The sequence below is a fragment of the Electrona antarctica genome (genome assembly GCF_951216825.1).
Source record: "Electrona antarctica genome assembly, chromosome: 20".
Taxonomy (NCBI): domain Eukaryota; kingdom Metazoa; phylum Chordata; class Actinopteri; order Myctophiformes; family Myctophidae; genus Electrona; species Electrona antarctica.
The window spans coordinates 20,190,406-20,213,111 of record NC_136801.1 but is presented as its reverse complement, the minus strand read 5'-3'; the positions used below and the strand labels follow the sequence as shown (position 1 = coordinate 20,213,111).

The following is a 22,706-nucleotide window of genomic DNA, read 5'->3' as shown; positions in this document are numbered from 1 at the left end:
GTTCAATACATTTAATTTCTGCTTATTCTGTTGTGTCCACACAGTGTCCACCTCTATTACCTGTTCCCGTGCCTGGAGGAGGGTGGTCTGGCCACGTACAGAACAGCCATAGTACAGAACCAGCACCTAGCCATGCTGGCCAAGGTACTACTCACATTAAACCTAACCCTATAACACTAGCATGACTGAGAGGTCATTTTGACCTATTTTTTGAGATTTTGAAGTTGTTTATCTTTGAAGTTGTTAAGCTTTCATCCATCATCACTCCATCATCTAGGAACTTTTTGACATCTGAAACATTTTCTAAATATAAATAAAAAGACCAGGATTACGTGACACTGTGTGTGTGTGCGACTGTGCGTGCGTGCGCACAGTGTTGCCTGTTAGCAAGTGTGAGAGAGTCACCATCTGTGCATCCATGCTAGTGTGTACCAGTCAATGTCGCTGCGTGCATGTGCACGCACGCACACACACATGTGATCATACTTTTTTTTTCACAATCTTGTGGTGGCTTCATACCACAGCTGGAGTGCACATGGGCACATCTGCCAGTTCCACAAGAGTGGAACCCTGTCTCCAATGAGGGCAGGCAATCTTTTTCATTTCCCTCGTGTTGTAGAGCCTTTTCTTTCCCTTTTTTATTTTTTTGTATCCTTTCCCCAGTGGAGTGTCTATGAAAATTACACCAGAGCAGAGATGCCGTCACTCCTAAAGAAGCAATTCAAATTGTGCCAGTGAACAGGACTGCACAGTGTAAAGCAAATATATTGAAGTTGCCTTACTGATCACTAAGGCCTCACTCACACGGTCGCTGCACTGCATTGCTGTTGTGAGTGTCATGGCCGCCCCTAATGCATTTCCAATGGATGTCACATGGTCTGTTGTATGGCTTTCAGCTGTGTTTCGACTGCGCCCCTCCCCCTCATACACAAACCATGTGACCTCCATTGGAAATGCATTGGGGCGGCCATGACACAACACAACATTCATCCAACAAGCATAGAGCACTGCATTAACCGTGTGAGCTCAGCCTAAAAGTACCCTCATCACAAGGCCGGCAAATTCTGATATAGCTTGTTTATAGCCTCCCCCAGAGAAAGTAGTTTGGTGTTGTACATGCATGCCAGATTGTGTGTCATTTGGTCAAATGCAGTGAGCTGAAGTATCAGCCAATGGTTGTCTGTTCATACAGTATGACTCAGCCCGGGGGGAAAAGTATTGGAAATTAGAAATACTCAAAATACAAATACCTCAAAATTGTACTTAACCCATTTTGGGCGGGAACCCCTTTTGGTGTTCGCATTATGTTATGCTTTAGCTATTGAAAAATAGCAGATCTACAAGCTCATAGCGCGCCACCGAGTGGCGCGCTACGAGCTTGTAGGTCTGCTATTTTTGAAGAATCGAAGAACGACTGACATAGAAACATAGCTTTTTCAGAAAACTGTCAGGATGTAGAAGACATTTTTAGAAACTGATCTCAGGTCAAAATTGTACTTAAGTACACAATGTACTGGCTACTGGCCAAGTGGTCCAGGCACATATAGGCTCTGGCCTGACTCGAGTCCCGTTCTCCCCTTCTCTCTCTCTCCCACTTTCCTGTCTGTCTTCACTAATAACTATGAATAAAGGCAAAAAGCCAAAAAAAAAATCGTAAAAAAAAAGGAAAGTACACAATGTACCTAGTTACTTCCCACCACTGAATCCACGTGTGGTGGTGCTTTTGTCCTCTGCAGAAACTGGAACTGGATCGCTTCATGCTCTATGCCCACGGGCCCGACCTGTGCCGGGAGTCGGACCTGCGACACGCCATGGCCAACTGCTTTGAGGCACTCATCGGTGAGCTGTTTATGATACTGTTGATGGAAACAATGAATCAAGAGAATACATATAATGGAATGGAAATGGAAGCAAGTACTGTACATTTTGTGCGTAGACTGTGTTTTGAGGAGTATTGTAAATGCAGTTGCACAATAATTCTGTTTGCATACAATTTAGCATCTCCAAAACATACTTAACTTGCTCACCTAAATCAAAGGTTATAAATACTCACGCACCTTAAGAACTGTAATAAGGCATTTGCAGCGAAGTGCTGCTCCTAATTGGCTCGCTCACATAAACAGAACAAAAATGGAAATGTCCAGTACGTTATTTTCCACTACCTAGTGCTGTGCTACTTTACTGGTTCCAAAAATAAACACCTAATTCAAGTATTTGTTACATTGAGTGCGTGCGTGCGTGCGTGCATGCGTGCGCACGCACTCTAAGCTCTGTGAATAGCTGCAGTAGATCCCCCATTAGGCACTGGATACTTTAAGCTACTTTATTGATCTTAGCAGATATGGTTTGACCTGGGAGTCCATAGGGTATCTCTCTCTCTCTCTCTCTCTCTCTCTCTCTCTCTCTCTCTCTCTCTCTCTCTGTGTGTTGGAGGTCCCGCTGGGATCCCATGCTTGTTACCACTTCATTATCGAACACTGGCTGGGGAAAAAAAGCCTTGCTTTTTTTGGACCCTGGTCTTGGAATGACATACAGACTCAAACTGGCTTCTGTGATTCCTTTGGGAAGTGTGCCCATGGCAATCCTTTTAAAGCTCAAACACTGCTCCTGCTTTGACGTATAACAAATGTTGGTTCTCTTGCTTTTTAGTTTATTAGCACATTTCGTTGCATAGTTTTTATACATTAGCCTTTTATTGATTGCGTTATTAGACGTTCCTGTTCTCCCTTTGAGCTTCTTCCGTAGTGGGTATTTATGAGCGTTGCATTTTTTGTCCTGTTATTGTCTTGTATTTATTGTTACTGGCAGAGCTGTGTCACTCATTTTGCCTCTTCTCTTGGCCAGTTCACACTTGTAAAAGAGACTTCAGTCTCAATGTGGTTTTTACTGGTTAAAGATGTAGTGCCGTGATCCCCCCCCCCCCTCCCCCCCTAAAACATGATCATCAGGCATTATGATGCTAGGAGGAATATTTCTTTCAAAAAGTGTACAGAAAGTGTTAAAATTGTTTTTATGTGGCTACACCCACCAGTTCATTAACCGTTTCCGTACATAGGACGTCGCCACACCTCCTAGGGGTCCCAATCGACGCGTACATCCGACGTGTGAGGATGTCCTAGCGCATCCTCAATGATACGGGGCGAGATAAGAATATTCTGAATTTTTTCCTTTTTTTTATTTGTCAGTTCGCCTTTTGGCTACCGTATGCTACACTCTAGGCAATTGTTAGCTTACCATTGACTTAGCCGTTAGCGCGGCGGAAAGAATGACTCGTCTCTCCTAATCCAGGGCGCTCTCCGTGGTGTTGAACGGATCGATATACTGGCGCTTCATTTCTGCTCATCCGTCTCTCCTGCAAAATATGAACGCTTTTTGGATCATATATCGTATAAACTAAAACGATCGCAATGTAAGCTAGCTATGTAAAGTAAACTTTTTTTAGTGGATTGTTTCCGGGTCATGGGTTTCCGAGTAAAAGCGGCCATGTCTTTCCGGCACCCCAGAGCTCCTATTTTGAAGGACTTCCGGCACTGATTGTGTTAAGTATACCTGGTTTTCACCTTAGCACCACCCACCTGAACTTAAGCCTCGCCCACAGCTGTTGTTGTATGATAATGGGGGAGGGGTTAGGGTTATGATGTCACTAAAATTGTGTTATTGCGATTGGGCCTTTTGACTCAAAGGCTTTCAGCTTTCAGGAAGAAAACAAAAATACACAGGGAAGACATATTTGAATATTATAACCACACCTGGGGGTCAATTAGAGTAATGTTAACTCCATAGACGCATGCAAAACAGAACAAGTACAAAAATCACGGCACTCCATCTTTAAAGGTGTAGGGAAATGGAAATGGTGGGCATTTTATTTTGAAGTTTCAGACTGTTTCAACTTGAAACACCGCTCTGAAGTTTCTGAACCAATCAGAGCGTCGCATCCCTTCAGGCGATGGGACGGTAGCTAGGGACGGTAGCTATGCTATACGCAGGACGCATGGTGTGTGTTTGTTTACAAGTCAGATAGTCGGTCAGCTGTACCAGTTTACTGTTATGTGGCTTATTTCTACCCTATAATGTTTTCAGATACATATTTTAGCGTGATGATTAGGCTTGGGCAATATACCGATATTACCGTTTACCGCGATATTTTAAATCAATACCGGTAATATCGCGGAGTATATAAATAATACCGAATACCGGTAATATCGCGGAGTATATAAATAATACTGAATACCGTCATAATACTAATATCGTAATTTTACCGTAATTTTACCGCACAGTACAGTGGAGTACAGCACAGTACAGTACAGTACAGTACAGTACAGTACAGCGGAGTACAGTACAGTGGAGTACAGTACAGTACAGTGGAGTACAGTACAGTACAGTGGAGTACAGTACCGTACAGTGGAATACAGTACAGTACAGTACAGTGGCGTACAGTGGCGTACAGTACAGTACAGTACAGTACAGTGGCCAAAAAAATAAATAGCACTCTATGGGGAAATTCAGCCCGTCAGTGCGATATATTAATGTTGTATTAATAAAACCGATAATACCGATTATCGCTGTATTATTTACGTTATCAATACCGATATCAAAAAATCAATATCGCCCAAGCCTAGTGATGATTACGTTTAAACCGATAAATACACTGTCTGGATGTCATCTTGAATGGGAATAAAAACGGAGGATTTCTGTAATCAGTAGCAGCTGTGTTGGACGGATGCGCAGATATGGGGAATCAAACGGGTGAACTTCATTTTAATTGGCTTTTATCGATGTGGGCCTCGACACGTCATCACGCAGTACATTTCCGTTTTCAGGAAGTAATTAAAATTCGATTTGTATGGACTTTTGATATAAAAATACACAAAAATGAAAATGTACCCATTTATTTGGCATCCATTGTTAGGAATGCTCATAGATGACCACATGTGGTCTAAAAGTGTGAAAAACATATTTTTCATTTCACTACGCCTTTAAATAAAGGTTAAATAAAAAAAATAAAAAAATCTAAATCCCACCGGTGGTGGTGTAAGTAAGGTACTGACAGTGGGAGCAGCCAGTCACCTCATTGCCATGCACAGCCATTCTTGACCTGCCATGTCCAGGCTCCCTGTCTCTTACATAACGTGGCCTGTTGTCTCTCACCCGCTGGACCCAGCCTTCCTCCTGTGCCCCTCCTCTCATCATTATTCTCTCTCTCTCTCTCTCTCTCTCTCTCTCTCTCTCTCTCTCTCTCTCTCTCCCCCCCTCCCCCCCATTCTGATGTTGGACACCAGCAGAGATTTTTTGCATACTAGTGGTTTTACACTACCAACAATCATGATTAACATTCTACACTACAGACCTCCATCCCCCCCCCCCCCCCCCCCCCCGAACCGTCTACCAACACAGCGAGCACCTTGTCTTTGAACTCGGAGCAATTCAGAATTATGTCTTATCTACCGGTACTTATTTTCTGTCTCACTTTTGTCTCCTTTTTTCCTATTTTGAAAAGGTGCAGAGATAGGAGTATGACATGCATGCACATATTATCTCAGAGGGCTTCCTGAGCGCATAGCTTAAGAGCTTTACTGTGCATGTTTGCTAACCCCCCTTTTATTTGTTTTCCGTGCCGCGGTCGGTAACCCCCCCCCCCTCCCAACCTCAGCGAACTAGTCTCCACGCCGTGTTTAAAATGGCAGATGATCTCCTGTTTTGCATGAGCCTGGAAGAGCAGGGGAGGGGGGGGGGGGGGGGATGAACGCATGAAAGGCAACGGAGGATTGGAGAGTAAAAGTAACTGGGATGCAAATGGCTACCAGGTCAAAGGGGGGGGGGGGTGAAACTAAGGAAAACGAAATCTGAATAATTCAAAGTGTTGAATAAAAATCTAGCTTTTCTGATCCCTTCCCTTCATTAACTTCAGCCAGCATGGGCCATTCTCATTTGGGCTCTTTGGCCTGGTCTCTCTCTCTCTCTCTCTCTCTCTCGCGCGCGCTCTCGCTCTCGCGCTCTCTCGCTCTCTCTCGCGCTCTCGCGCTCTCGCTCTCGCGCTCTCTCTCTCGCTCTCTCTCTCTCTCTCTCTCTCTCTCTCTCTCTCTCTCGCGCTCTCGCTCTCGCGCTCTCTCTCTCTCAACCCTAATATTCAAAAGAGGACCGGTGCCGCTTCCCTGCTTGCTCATCATCACTGCACCCCCCCCAGGTCTTTCCCAACAAAGCTCACCTGGCATCCATCCGTCCTGTCTAAAAAGTACTTGAGAAGGAACAGAGGAACAGCAGGAGTAAGAGGGGATGGCAAAAGGAAAGGGGGGGGAAACTGTCTTTTCTTTTTCTTTTTAAGGCCATAATTGTCCTCATAGTGTGGACGTGTGTTATTCAGTGCCAGTGGGAAAGCGGGATGCAGATGGTTGATCACTGTGTTTGTGTGTGGCGGGGGCTGTCTTCAGCCCGTCCTAGTCTTTCTTCACTATATCCCGCTGAGCATTCTTCAGGCTATTAGATGTCGAAAATACGTCTAAAAATGGGTTATAGCCAAGCTCCCAGCAAGGCTATCCAACGTTGAAGCTGCCACTACCTCAGTGATGTAAATAGGTTTTCAATGTAATGGGTCCCGGGATGCACAGGTGGTCATTCAAATGAGTCCCAAAAATAATAATAATAATAAAACATTTGTTTATTTTATTTTTTTAAAATATATATATATAAAAATATCAAATATACAGTATATTATTAATGTAGGCTAGTAGTATTAGCAAGCACAACTCAAGTAAGAAATACTAATAGTGGGCAACAGTGGATTTAACATAGCTTAATATACCAACCAAAAGTTGTTTGCAGTTGCAATTATTGTACTTAGCCAAAATGCAAATAGGCTTGCCATTGTGGATGTAAAATAAATAAATATTTCTTTGGAAAAGTGGAACTTAGAAGTCACTTGAATCCCTGTCTACAGGGAAGAATGACGAGACAAGAGACAAAAGAGAAGCGTACAGCTGCCATTAATAGTGCCGTTGATTGCCAGGTCAAGTCAGGGACCAGGGTCAACGAGGCTCGTTAACCAGCTGACTCAGATTTGCGTTGAAAGCGCATCCACCGAGCTCAAAGCAAGTTGGAGTGACAAGTGAGCGGAGCATGGGAGTATACAGAGAGAGTGCCATAGTCTTCAGTGCAGCCAGGATAAAGTTGTGTCCTGTGGACGCAGAGGTTGTTGGTGTATTGTCTCACACATCATCATCATCATCATCGCAATCAAAGCCATTGTCATGATCATCATCTGTCAGAGCCAGCCTCTTTTATTTTGTTTTTAAGTAAGAGGTCAGATCAGGTGCTTGAAAATGTCAGCTATGCCTTTGTGCCTCGTCTCATTGCTGCTAAAACCGTTCATGCAACCTCTTCAGGTTCGCAAGACTGAAGCAAAAGACAGGCTTGAAAAGCTAGGTTTATGTTGCCGCTGGCCTCGGTACCCTGCAGGCTTTTAATTTCATCCGCATTCGGATGTTGCCGCTAATGTGACTACTGCTGTTGCTCCAACCCCTGGCAACCCCAGGGAGGGAGGGCGAGACAGAGAGAGAGAGAGAGAGAGCAGCTTAATATATTATTTGATGGATTAAAGCCTGAGCATTTTTGAATAATTCATTGCTGGGTTATTAATGTGACCGTCAGCCGCTTTTATTTCACCATGGACCCCATGTTTTTTTTGTTCCCCCCCCCCCCCCCCCCCCCCCCCCCCCGTTTCTTTTAGCTTGTTTCTTTAATCAATTCAAGGGGAGTTTATTGCCATGAGAAAACATATGTTTACATTGCCAAAGCAAAGAAGTGCAACAATACAATCACTGGTCATTGAAATGCCTTCACAGACAGCAGGGAAATCCATTCAAAAAAAATAACACCTCAGGGCGCCCGCTGGCCAAGTGGTCCAGGCGCATGCCAGATACAGGCTGCTGTGTGTCTCTCCCCGTCTCTCTCTCCCTCTTTCCTGTCCGTCTTTATACTATCATAGGCAGAAAAGCCCAAAAAACAAATCTTTAAAAAAAAACACCTCCGAGTGGAACACACGGCGCTCACTCTGAACCTGGAACCCAACAGAGGCTTGAGGTTCTTTAGCGAAGTGGTTCCCAAAGTGGGGTCTGGGGACCCCTAGGGGTCTTCTCTTATGGGGGTCCCTGGCATATCTTTTCAAATGGGGGGTCCACGGACTAATAAGTGTCAATTTGGGGGTCCTTGACATGAAAAAGTTTGCCAACCACTGCTTTAGCGAAGATTTCTTCTATGTTTGCGTCTCCACAAAGGCTCGACCCTGCTTAGCAGGTCTGCACTTTAGATGGGCTTAGGAGTGATCTACAAAGAAGTGAGGAAGAGAGAAACGGAGGGAAAATGTGGTAATTATATTTATATTTTAACCAGGGCATTTCACAGATGAAAACGGTCATGCTGTAATGTGCGTGTGGGCATGCGTCGCGCTGCCACCATCCACTCCGTGATCACAGTCTATTGCAGGGGTTCTCAACGTTTTTGGCTGGGGACCCCCGCCCTGCCCCCTTTCCCCACCCCCAATACAACCTGAGTGCAAAAATAACCTTAATAATAGAGAAAATATATCGTAAATGAATACTGAAAACAGATATAATCATTAAGGAAAGTGTATGCATGTACTATGTACTATGTAAACTCTGCATTTCCATTGTCCAGCCATTCAGTTTTCTCTCTTTCCTTTGCCTTTTCTCTCATTACCTCCTTGTCAGAGGAGTCTATAGTATATCTTACTATCTTCTGGAATTAACAGGCACATTGCACTTCTCTTCGTCCACCTGCCTGTTTGACTGACACACCAAAGGTGTTGCTTTTGAGACATTTTAACGCTGCGCTCGTTCTCTCCAGGGCATCCACCCCCTATGTACCTCCCACTGTACCCTGCATACCCAACCCTGCATACACTCCAGGTTTCCTCCCTGCAAAATAGGGGGGGGAAAGCCCACCTTCGCTTTTATTCCACTTCCAATGACTTTGATGCTATACACTTTGTGGAGAACTTTCCTCAACATGATGTGTCATCAGAACACGAAGAAATCCCCCACCCTCTCCCTAGAGCCCACGTTGAGCATTTGTGTGTTCTCAGCATGGCTAGTCTCCAGAGATGGCGTGTTGCCGAGTGGGGCGCAACCGTTCCAAACTTCAAATTGAAACCATAGATATAGAAACGTAGAACTGGCCAATCGACAGTGTGTCCTCGCCGGGTCTTCGCTGAATGGAGACCTTGCATAAAACACTGGCTCCCACACAGTGGTTCAGGACCCATCTGTGGGTCGCACTCGCAGACACATTTGTATGGGTCCCTTAATACTTTTGTGTCCTGCGTTTTGTTTTTAACTTACTATTTCAAAAGATTTTGAAAAACAACAAACAAAAAAGAATCATGAATTACAAACACAATTCAAAGATTTGTTTTAGTACTTACATTAAGAAATCAAAGAAATCAGAGATTCCATACATAAAAAGAAAAAATGGAACGGCGCCCATGGTCATATACACAGCCCCAGAATCCAAACGCAGTTCTACTTCTGTCTATGTTTGAAACTGGGAAAATGTCTCTCCTCCTCCTCTTGTGGTGACCCTCAGAGTCACTCAAATAGCCGACCATCCCACAGACACATCTGTAATGAGTTTAGTGGTTCAGGGAGAATGGGTGGGTTTTTGATATTTGTATTACTTTATGACTGTTTATTTAGGGTGTGTGGGGGGGGGGGGGGGGCAGGATGTGTCGTGAGAAACCTGGGATGTTTAATACAAAAAAACATACAAAAGAAATTATGAATTAAAACTAAATTCATTATTTCATAAAGAAATCAAAGAAAAATCGAAGAAATTCCATAAATTAGAAAACAAACTCCACATCGCACAGATTCGTTCACGATTTTGCGTCACAGCTTGTCGGCAGGAGACTCCCGACGACGAGCTCCCGTCGCTTGCCGTCCATATCACCTTGCCGACGCGTCGGAACCCGTTGATGAAGGACGTAACATGTTCGGTCGGCTGGCGACCCTCGGTAGCCGCGACGCTATCCGTGTTGTAGTGATAAGGGGGTAAATACTCCACTTTAGAGTTTAGTTCTCTACTGTCTGCTCGTCTGACTCGTCATGTTTCAGTGCTGACTACTCGTGCAGTGTGAACTAGATACCATCATTATTCTCAATTCATAATTATACCAATTGATCAACTCCAAAGCAAAAGCAAAGCTAGGGAAAATAAATGTTTTGTGTTTTGTTTTGATCGGTTTATTTTTCAAACACAGTTCTTATATGAAGAGATCTAAAATCCCCATATGGGGATTTCAATGCAAATAAAAAGTACACAAACCTGTGGACTGGAGCCCTCTACTGACAGTGACGTCAGGACTTCGGTGCTCTATTAAAAAGTAGTGAAAATGGCTACTAGCTCTACAAGCTCACAACGCAGCGCACACAACCCCACACACTGATACTGTGCAGATAACATTGTTTCTATGAGAGAGAGAGAGAGATAGAGAGAGAGACTGTTTTTCATCTGCGAGCGGTTTCCCTCCCGAGATGACAAATCCCTTATATCTGTCCTTGATGTCGCCCATGAAAGCAGCCGGTGCATTTGAACACCATTGTGCTTCCCTCTGTGATGACTCATTTACGCACATAATAAAATAACACAGTGGTCAAACCAATTGCCAGGTCGTTATTGCCTTCTAAATTGACTTGACAGACCTCCACCACTTACAGTAAAGGCTAAAGAATATAGTTTGGACGACCGAGAAGCAACGTTGAAATGAATGTGCAACACACACACACACACACACACCTGCGACAAGGGTAGCAGGGTGGTCAAGCTTGCGGTGCCAGGTGACCCCTAAGGTCATGACGCCATAAAAAAACAATAAAGAAATCCACTCCTAATTTTTAATAAAGCAATTATAACTCATTGCAGAGTTCAATTAATTTTTAAGTTTTTCCATTAGGGGAGAGGTCTGGAATTGCCTCGAAATTGCTTTAATTTATCTTCTTTTAAGGCCAGCAGTGAATTTGGTCGCCATGCTTTACACAGAATGGTGGTGGGTGGTGTACGTGCCACCTCTGTGCACAAAGCTACCCACCAGCCTGTTTATTTTTGGCAAAGATTTCATCGCCTTTGATTGGAACTTTCCTCTCGTATCGATTTGTCATTCTGAACTTCTGGTTTCTTCTCCTTTTCCTTTCTATCCATGTCTGTCCCCCGCAGGAGCTGTGTATCTGGAGGGAGGCTTGGAGGAAGCCAAACTACTGTTTGGGCGGCTGCTTTTCAACGGCGAGGTAACCCACCAAACTCTGTTCTAGTGCTGTGTGTTCTTCTGCCCTGGCCTCTGCTGCCTTGTTTTGTCTGCATCAGCTGTAGCGAGAGAGTGTGTGTATACCACTGTCTGAACAGATGCAGCGTCCTTGGCTGGACATCCGCCCGCCTTCTTCTTAGTATTTATTTCCCCCCGTTGTCCTCTGGTGGTGAAAGCAAATAAGGGCCCATTGAGTTTGCACTGTAGCGCGTGGGCATGTATTTATATGACATGATGATACTGTATGTAACCCCCAACCCCCACCCCATCCCACCCTGTGTCGGCACTGCTCACCGTCTCTCCTTTGCTTTGAATGCCACAAGGTAGAACGAAGGCAGAGAGAGGATAAGTGACTGCAGGCAGTAAATGCACCCCCCCCCCTATAAATATGGAAATACACAAAGAATTAAAATTTGTATGCGATGAATGGAGGATGATTAAAGCACAGCCTGAAGGCGATGTCCTAGACCTCTCTGCATCTCTTAACAAAAGATTTGTCCTGCGATGAAAAACGACAATGAAAACAACATCTGCCAGAGCAAAAGCGAGGAGATTGAATGTGCACTGTTTTGAAATGTGTATGAATGCAAACATAAATATTCCTTCAAGGAAAGGCAGGCACACACACACACACACACACACACGCACACACACACACTCCCAACAAAAGAATACCCAGCACTAAGGAGCAGATCTCACTGCTTTTGTAACAAAAGATCTCTCCTGTTGTGTTGTTTTTTCCCCCTCCTAACCTTCCACTTGACGATGGCACTTGAATCACAGCAGTTTTTCTTGTTTGTTTTTTATCAGTGGAGGGATTAGGGACGAGGTAGATGTGCCAATAACAGTTATGTGGGGGCATAGTCTCGCGTGCCCAGACGGTTGCCTTCACGCAATTTTCAAATGCTTCCGTCACACGGTCTGGAGCAACGGAAGCTCTGATCATGAGTAAAATATAAAGCGGAAGTGAAGCCGCCTCCCCACTTCCGTTTAGTTTTTACAGTCGTGCAAATGTATCCTAATAGAAGTCATCTAAACATATAGCTTGCTGCTTAGCAGAAATGGAAATAAAAATATATGCTCTAAAGATATTTTAAAATATAGTTTCGTGAACGGAAATGGCAGCTTCCTTACTCGAATTTCGGGAGGTGTACTTTCAGACTCTATATAGCATTCGTAGATGGTGGAAGTGTTCTCTGGCTACGCAGGACTAGTGTGGTGCCCGCACTGGTAACACCACTTCATATGGCCAATCCAAAAGGGAAGGAGAAATAAATGTGACAAACACTAAGTCATTGGATTTTCTTTATGTCATATGAAAGCAGGGAATTATAGCTTCAAATTGTCATATTGGTTCGGTTTGACCCACCAATTTCAGAGATATGGCTTATAGAGTAATGTTTTGCAGAGAAACGGCGAGTTGAGAAAGTGGTGAAACTGTGGTCTCTATCATTACACCTAGCTACATGTTTAAGCCTTTATTTCATATATTTGCATGTGAATTTCAGCTCTGATTTATTTCAGACATGTTCCAGTATGTGAACGTCTGCCTGTGCTATTAAATCATTTTGGATAAAACGAATAACATGCTGTTTTTCTCCTCTGGTGAAAAGCTGGAGGCTGCAAAATGGCAGCCCCTCAGTCAAATCAAATACTGAATTAATGGCTATACCTACGTGGTGATTGAGGGTCTCACTGCCAAAGGTATAATTATCCAAGTGAATTGTGCAGGTCTTTTGATGCAGTCATTGTGGGACTGCAACGAGGCTCCCCACGGTGACACTGTAGTTCAAACAAGATTGATGGAAATTCTTTAACATGCTCGAGTTCCCTCGCATGTTACTTTTATCCCATTAAGACATGGAACGCATCTTTGTCACCTTTTTTAAACTCTTTGCTTCTGGGGGAGTCCCTGGAACAACATATTTTCAGATGGGTATGCGTGGCCAAATTCAGATAATTCTGGGGGACCTTGACAGGGAAAAAAGTTTGATCACCACTGATACGTTTTTCAGAAAAGTCAGGATTTAGAAGTCGTTTTGTAGAATCTGGTCTCGGTTAGGGTTGGGATTCGGAACCGGGTCCATTTCAGACCCGACATTGCGGATCCGGAGCCGGTTCCATCGTTTTTTGAGTGGTGCAAACCACTCCAATAACCAGCTTTGTCTGTATCTATGTGTCTATGTGGGGCCACGTACAGGTGAGCATGGTTGCTATGGTTAGTGTGTGACGTAGTGTGTGAACAGTTGCACCACTCAGTTCACACGGGTGTGATTTTTTTATTAACGGTTCCCCAAACGGTTCTCATCGGTCGTCATGTAGCTCCGCTGTGTCTGCATGCATGTAAGCAGAGCCTGGGGTGACGTCACCCCACCTACATGAGTGAGTGGGGTCGGGGAGGATACGCCCACTGTTCTGTGCATTCAGCGACCGTCGCAGAGTGAGTGGGAAAGTATGTCGAAGAGATCTCCAAAGTGTGGTTAACAGAGAGGGAAATGACTCTGAGGCTGAGCACGCAAAGTGCAATAAATGCGATGCTATAGTTCCCGGCAAAGGTTGTTGCAACTTGTACCAGTTGGACCACGTCCACATTGAGGGAAAATCTCAAAATCAATATGCCTAAGAATAATCTAGGCACATCGCGTTTGTGAGCCATGCGGAAAGCCGTGCCCGCACTCCCCGCAGCTCCACCACAGCCGGCGGGGTACGAGGATGATGCAAGGCTGGTTCACTTTCCCCAGGCTAGTAACGTAATAGAAAATAAAAACTAAACGTCTACAGAGCTTTTCATTAGGCGTATTGTACAACTGTTGTTAATGGTGTTAATTTAGAACGCCAATGACTCGACTTCTTTCTGTCTGATATTTTATGAATCACGTTAACTATAGAGCCAAATCAATTTGTCTGCACTTATTTTTACAACTTATAAGCAACTCAACTGCTTTTGATTTGGCCAGCGTTTAGGTGCATATACCTCCATAGATTGATTACTTCATAAACAGTTTGCAGAAAAAAAGAACAGGAACGTAGCCTACAGTTCAATACAAGGTCTGCTAAGAGGATTTTATAATCCAAGAAAGCACTATGGCTTGTTTCCATTAGGGTAAGGGGTCCTTCATATTAAATTAATCTGAATTAAAGACATTTGTCACCACAACAATATCATTATTGCAATGTGTACTGTATATTTAATATACAGTACAAATTGCAATATACAGTACAAATTGCAACAATGATATTGTTGTGGTGGCTAGATGGTGGTGGTGGTGGTGGTGAAGTTTAAATAATAGTGCCACGTCATAATTGTAAAGTGCATTTTCAATAATTGAATTAATGAATTTGTGTTTATTATGTACTTGGTTAGGTTAGTTATACCGTTAAGAGGGATCCGGGAAAGATCCGGAACCGTTAAAATCCTAACTAATCCCAACCCTAGTCTCGGTGTCTTAATGGGTTAAGTTCGGTAATGTGCTTCAGAAATCACCAGAAAGCACATTGATTCATTCAATTGCTGTGCACTTTTGAGTCACCGCGATATGCTCTCACAAAATCTAAGCTAATGCTGTTAGGAGGTTTGTGGCGAGAAGCAGCATCCAAGAGGGAGATTTGTCTTGAACCGCGTAGAGGTTTTGCTGATACAGCACGGTATACCCGGGAAAACTCTTTTTGCAGACTGGAAATAAATGTGTTTCAACCCCTGGGGGGCAACATCACGGGCCCTAACTTATCTCTCCAGAGGATCCATATGCGTTTGACGCAGAGAAAATGAAATATTCCGTTTTGCCTTTGATATGTAATTTTCAATAATACTTTAGGACAACAATAAATTGTCTGCCATTCTGATGTTGCCGTGGCTCTAGTAACCATCTTGTATGCAGTGCAAAAGCTGGCAAACCATCCAGCAACACTCACTTCTCTTTTCTGTCCCTCTGCCATTCCTTAAAAATGTGAATTTTAATAGAAAACTCACAGCATAGCCTTGGGAGTCTTAATTACCTACTGTTGATTGGTAACATGGCACCCTCAATTTGGTATACCAGCATTAGCTGGTCAGTGTCAACAGACAGAATTGTTGATCACTCAAACAAGCTAATTCAATTTGTCACAATTGAATTTATTGCAATTTATTGAAAGGAAGTCATACCCCCCTCTCCTATCATAACCACCCTCACCACTCCAATGTGAGACAGCTCAAGGCATGGGCATAGGCACAGAGTGCCGCGCCTTGCTATCTGGCATGTGTCTGGTGTATGAATTCAAAACTAAATCCAATGATGTATTTTTTTCAGTCATTTCAGGAACAAATAAAAGCAAAATCGAAGAAATTCTAAGAAGTAGTGAAAGTTGCCGATCTACAAGCTCACAAAGCGGCGCGAAGCAACGCATTGTGAGCTTAGGCCAACCCAAAAAAAGAAAAGAAATCAGATTTATTTTCTCCGTTTGATATCAATGAAAAAGCGCTAGGATGTGTGTACACGTCCTCGCAATCCATCGGTTGGATTATCTAGGACGGCTCCACACGTAAAAAAAAAGTACACAATGACCCACACATCGTCTGCACTTGCAATATAATAATGATAACAAATAATAGCTTGAATTTATATAGCGCCTTTCATGAACCCAAGGACGCTTTACAAAATGTACCAACAACAATCAACAACTATTTTCCAGAAGCCTAAGAGAATAAGTGTCTATGAACACTTTTATTTAACACACAGCGTGCTGAGCATTTCAGAAAAATGCTTTCCCAGGGTGCTGAGGGAGTAGGTTCAAAGAAGGACTTTTTCCAAGGCCCACAGCAAACGTTGTCTTGTAGCGAGAATCACACCACTTACCTCAAAAGAAAGCTTATATTGTCGGCTCTAATTTAAAAAAAAAGATTTTACCATCTTCCATTCTGGAGTTATTGACCTTTATGTAACACCTGCTTTTGTCTAAAAGTGGTGTTTTTGAACAGAAAGCTGAGATATTCACAGTTTTTGGTCACAGACATTGACAGGCAGATATAAAATTGAACACACAAAATATCCTATACATACTATACACCGAATGAAAGCCCTGAATGTCTACTTTCATGAGGAAAAAAGAGCACATTCGTCCCATCTACCGCTCGTCAGTAATTGGCTTTTTTATTCAGCTTGCGACGCGTTGTCTAACACCACTGTAACTCTACCATATATATACCGTTTAGGACACAGCAAAGTTCATTAGAACCGGGTCGATGACGTCCCCGATGCGTTCATTGCGGTCTTATCACTGCAATTATGATGAATAATATAATATATATGTTATTATATGACAGCTCGGTTCTCTACATATCTCATGAATGGAGCCCATGTTGTATCGAACTTCTCTCTTGCTCCGGTTACAGAGTATCTAATCTTTTCTAACTTTAATGCGCTCACCACTTAATTGATCCATTGTTTGAATGACGGTGGGTTTATTGCTTTCCAATTCACCAATATGAGACGACGGGCCAACAGTGAGGCAAAGGCAAAAGCGTTCTTTTGATCATGACAGTTTTCTGAGAAACCTATGTTTCTATGTCAGTGGTGCTCAAACATTTTCATGTCAAGGACCCCCAAAATTATATGTATTTGACCGCCGACCCCCAGATCAAAATGTTGTTCCAGGGATCCCCCAGGAGCAAAGATTTGAGTTAAAAACACTCGCTGTGAAAGAATAAAATCATATTCGTTTGTAGATCTGCTATTTTTCAACAGTTAAAGTTTAAAATAATGGTTAAAGTGGTTAAAAGCTAAGGTGGCACAGATGCGTTCCAGGTCTAAATGGATTGAATAATAAGCTAGCAGGACAGACAAGAGATAGAGATAGAAAAGACAATGAGAGAGAATGAAAAAAACTGCTTAAAAGCATAGAATAAATAAGAGAGAGAGAGAGGGAGGGGCCGAAGCAAGAAGTGTGCATGAATGTGACAGCCTACGAACGAAATGTGTGATTACAAGCCAAACTCTCCACCCCACATTCCATACACACTGAGCACAGCAGCGAATGATTCAATTACATCCATTCTGTAGTATAGAGAAAGCAGACAACAGGTTTAAATGATTAAATGATTAGGCTCTCACCGAGTCTCTCTCTCCCGCTCAGGAGGGTTATAATTACAGGGAGTACTCATCATCAGAGGAGACAGTTGAACCACTATGCTATTTGGAGGATGGAGCTGTCACGGCAAACATAAAATAAATAGTCAGAAAATCTTAGGTGTTGTTTACATGATGGAGGGAGTTAATTGTCAGCCAGCCCTGGCATTTAACCTGCATGAGCACACAAAGCTACTGGTGCCCGGAGAAACCGAGATGTCGTCTGTGATTAAATGACTAGTATACTCTCAATAATGACAGTTACAAAAGTCAATATGATTTGGAACCACACAAGAACCTATTGTGGGGTTGTATGGGGAAAGTACTATGTCGGGAAGATTTACAATATACAGCCTGCCCTACAGAGAGCAATCCGGAGGCTCTATACAAAACGAACAGTAGCCTACATTACACATACGGTAATACACATCCAATCATATAGAGATGTATAGCTATAGAGATAGCCTTGCTATCTGGCACGTGTCTGGTGTATGAATTCAAAACTAAATCCAATGATAATTATTTTTCAGTCATTTCAGAAAGAAATAAAAGAAAAATCGAAGACATTCTAAGAAGTAGTGAAAATTGCTGATCTACAAGCTCACAAAGCGGCGCGAAGCAACACATTGTGAGCTTGTAGATCTGCTATTTTCACTAGTTTGGTCCCGGGTGAATGTCTAATTTCTGTTTTGGGTCACAGGATAAAAAGTTTGGTAACCACTGCTCTATCACCACCACCACCACCTGTTGCGAAGCACCACCAACCTTAATTGTGCCTCCCACCGGAATATGGCACACCGCCTCTCACGTTATGAAATTACTTACTTTGTATTCTTTGTGTCTAATGGAACCAAATTACCTCTAACTTTGTGTCCTTTCTCTTTTCACTCTTCCCAAAATCTCTCTCTCTCTCTCTCTTTCTCAGGATCTGCGTGAAGTTTGGCTCAACTACCCCCCTCATCCCCTACAGGTGGGTGGATATGTCATTATTACAGCTGTTTATTTGGCTACGGGTACTCTCTCTAAAAAAAAAAACCTACGTTTTGTTTTGTGAATATTATTTGTGACCCAGCTTGACTGAGGGGATTTTTTTTTTCATATGGAAGCAAATTGACATTGGTTGTTCAGTTTGACCCACCAGTTTTTACAGATATGGCTTATAGAGTAATGTCTTGCAGAGAAACAGCGAGTTGAGAAAACAGGCCTGAAAGTTTCACTTCTGTGGTCTCTAACATTACACCTAGCTACATGTTTAAGCATTTATTTCATATCTACATGTTGATTTCAGCTCTGACGTTTATTTCAGACGTGCCTGTGCTATCAACCCATTTTGGGCGGGAACCCCTTTTGGTGTTTTAAGCGTTACCGTACGTTATACTTTAGCTATTGAAAAATAGCAGATCTACAAGCTCATAGCGCGCCACCGAGTGGCACGCTACGAGCTTGTAGGTCTGCTATTTTTGAAAAGTCGTAAAAATGTGGTGCAAATCTTTGAATATATATTCTTTCAGAGCGAACGGTTTTACCTCAAATATTTGCTTCTGGGGGGCGTCCCTGGAACAACATATATTCAGATGGTGGTCGGCGGCCAATTACATATATTTTTTGGGGTCCTTCACATGAAATATTGAGCACCACTGATACAGAAACATAGGTATTTCAGAAAACTGTCAGGATTTAGAAGTCATTTTTTAAATTTAAAGTCAGGCCTTTTTTTAAATCAGTTTCTCGCCTCTGGTGAAAACCTGGAGGCTGCACGATGTCAGCCCCTCAGTCAAGCTGGGTCACATATATGTATATGTCCGTTATGTCGGCAGATTTTCTTGTATTTATAACGGAGAAGTGCAGGTTGTTAGTCTTGAGTAGTCACTGGACCGATAACTCTGCTGCCCTCCACAGTGAGGGTCAGAACAGGCTGTTCAGGCTCAGGTCGCTCAGGTCCTTTGGCCTTTGTGTAATAGGATGCTGCAGATGGTCTTATCAGTCTATAATGGCCATGTGTCCTCCTTGCAATTTCCTGCTATTGGAGGGGGTTATTCACATGAAGGCTGCGGACACAATTAGTCCTATAATAGGCTGGTGAGGAAGGCAGGCGGGCTGTTGAGGAAGAATGGCTCTGCCGTTGAGGCTACACTGGACGGGTGGAGGATGTGGTGAAGGTGCATGTGCGCGCATGTGTGTGCGCGCCGAGGGTGCTGGAGGCCACCAGGGCCAACCACTCCCTGCACAGATTGAAGAGCGAGTGTGTGAGTGAGCAAGAACATTATCAGTCCTTTGTGCCGTTTGCTATGTGATTGTACAACGAGGCACGCGTGTGGGGAAACGGTATTGGAGTATACCGAAGTCCTGACATCACTCGTTCATCCCCTGGGTCTGTGCGCTGCCTCTGGTGCCTGAATTTACCCCCTAAAAGGAATCTATAGTCTGTGTGCTTCCGGCTGGCTGAGTTCACTGAGAGCTTTCCATGTCACAAGGTGCGGTTCCATCAAGCTTTTTCGAAAATAGGAAGTGACTGTTCATTAATTCGAATCACATTTTCCCCGTTTCCATCACATCTTCAATGTAAAGATGTTGGGGTAATACAATTCTGGTATGAAGCAGAGGGCCGTATAAAATCTGTCCCTGGGCCGCATTTGGCCCGCGGGCCACACTTTGGACACCCCTGTTTAGACTATACAAAAATGTTATTCACGGACTGCCTGGTTGGTAATCGGGCTACAAGTCCTCTATGCTGTCCAGAGGTTGTCTTTCAATCAGGCTGTCTCTTAAATAAATAAAGTTAAATAAATCAGCGTGTGTTGACTTGACAGGAGCTGGTTATACGTTTCGTTTTCAAGCACAGGGACGAGGGACCCCTGCGACTTTTGTGCTGACCATGAATTAACATTTTGGCTGTGTTGATTTTGCTTCTGTTGTTGACTACTAGTCTCCACTCGTCCGTTCCGAGGTGTTTTGGAGAAATATATTCACTGTCTAACTTTCATGATCAACACATTCACCGTGGAGAACAAGAGCCTGCAGACAGCAGAGGCTTCAAAAGCAGCACTGCTAGGGTCCTGAATGAGAGAGCATAAATGTATCCACATCACTCACACCCTCCGTTCAATCCACTGACTCCGTTTTTTTTCTTTTTCATAAGCGATATAATGCGAGTTCAATGCTTTCCAATTAGAAACCTTTTCCGCAAATGTTTGCATAGCCCATTTCATTTTTTTCGATATAGGCCAAAATCCACCCCTTAGGCTTCAAGCGCAAAAGTGTTTTTGCGGGAAAATGAGGACTTGTTTGCATTTTGAGGTGTTTCCATTCAGGAGTTTATGCGCAAAAGCCTTAATGCGCTTTAACAGGGCTGGATGGAAACGCACTTACAGTCTCTCCCGTATAGTCCCTAATATTCTACTGTGTCACAAGACCTGCAGTCTCTCCCTGTGTGTCTCTCTCTCTGTCTCTCTCACTCTGTCTCTCTCCCTCTCTCTGATTGTGTTTTGTGAGTGAGAGTGAGTGTCTGTTTGAAGCATACATTTGTCGGCATGCCTTCACACATCTTTACATATCTGTAATTTGGCCCAAGCCTTTGCATTTATGTGCATGTGTACTGTACATACATGCATTTGTTTACTCCATCTAGAGGATGACATTTTTTCGGGATTCCCGCGTGTCCCGTGGGAATCCATGGATTCAACTTTGTATTAATCCTGGGATTGGGATGGGGCGGGAATGAAAAGTCTCTACAGTATGACTATGTTGTATTTCTTTTTTCAATCCCCCCCAAAATGCTTGAGGTCTCCAGGGGCAGGCATTGTGTCGCTGTGCTTGCTGTTGTGCTATAGTCAGTGTCGGGAGGAGTTTGGAATAAACATGTATCCAGGGTTCCCACACGTTCTGGCAAATCTTCAAAACCTTGACAATGGTTTCTGATGCAGTTTCCCAGACATGAAACAATCATTGGAAATAGCAAAAGTTGCACATTGTGATGAGCAGCGATGCCGACTTTCCAGGGTCACATTCAGATTATGTTCCTTAATGTTTTAGAGTCAATAGCTCTAACAAAGAAGGTCAGAATCAAACAAAGAACACAGCCATGGACGAATAAAGCTATTCTAGATTGTATTCACTTAAGAGATAAAGTATTGAAGGAAGTTAAGAGAACCATGGCACCAGATCTATATAGTAAGTAAATAGTATAAAGAAATCTTAGAAATAAAGTACAAAGAACGGTAGAAGAAGCCAAGATAATTTATTTAAGAGCAAGACTGCAAGAGCAACATAAAAGTGACTCTAAAAAGCTTTGGGCAACCCTGAAGTCATTAATAGGGATCAAAGAAAGATCCCTGAGACGAAAGATGCTAATATACAGTAGGTCTTATTGGCCATAACCTTAACCTTCGATAAAGGCAGTGTGGCCGAGAACTTCAATGAGGTTTTTTTTCACCGCTATTGCATTACAACTTGGCTCCGGAACCCCCTGTCAGCACAGGTTAAATATGCAGAATCTCAAGTCAATAATTATTATGATGCCAAAGGGAATGGAAAAGAGCAGTTCTGTTTTTAACAAAACATCAAAGGAAACGATTATAACGATTGTAAGAGGACTAGATACTGATAAAGCCACAGGCTTAGATGCCATCCCTGCCATGGTTTTGTGGCGTGCAGCAGAGGCGATGGCTCCGTATGTAACTCACATCATAAATCTCCCAATCAAAGGTGCCACGTGATTTAAAAGAAGGCCAGAGTTACATAAAAAAGGCAGGGGGGATGAAGTAATTAAAGGCCAGTATCTATTTTAAGAATTCTTAGTAACATATTTGAAAGATTTATTCATGAGCAGATTTGAAATGATGTCAATTAGTTTGATATTGTATATGACTTAGTCACAGGTAACCGAGTGCTGCACTATGAGCTTGTAAATCTGATATTTTTGAAAAATCATGAAAATGTGTGCATATATATATATATATATAGATAGATATAGATATATAGAGATATAGATAGATAGATATAGATATATAGAGATATAGATAGATAGATAGATAGATAGAATATATATACTTTCACAGCGAACAATTTTGAGTGGTGCAACCACTCCTATAGACAGCTATGTGTGTGGCTGGGTGTGTCCCTGGCTGTGTCCGAGCACGAAAATGGCATTATAGAGTTTGTTCGTCACTGTTTTGGAGCCTAACACACAGACAGGCCAGGGAGGAGGGCTTGTACAGCACAGCACAGTACAGCACAGCACAGCACAGCACAGCACAGCACAGCACAGCACCACGCCCTTCAGATGGGTCCCC

At 43.1% G+C, this 22,706-nt stretch overlaps 1 protein-coding gene across 2 annotated transcripts in view; it reads left to right on the top strand.

Moving 5' to 3' along the window:
* The window catches only part of drosha (drosha ribonuclease III), a 141,343-nt gene that overhangs the window by 74,885 nt on the left and 43,752 nt on the right, over positions 1 to 22,706 (top strand). For both annotated transcript variants that reach the window (XR_013788485.1, XM_079489646.1), the window contains exons 23-26: positions 45 to 144; positions 1,737 to 1,839; positions 11,224 to 11,294; positions 18,341 to 18,385. Coding sequence is in view for 1 of the 2 variants with exons in the window: in XM_079489646.1 (XP_079345772.1) it covers positions 45 to 144; positions 1,737 to 1,839; positions 11,224 to 11,294; positions 18,341 to 18,385 (319 nt within the window). In the remaining variant the exon portion in view is untranslated. The remainder of the gene's footprint in view (positions 1 to 44; positions 145 to 1,736; positions 1,840 to 11,223; positions 11,295 to 18,340; positions 18,386 to 22,706) is intronic.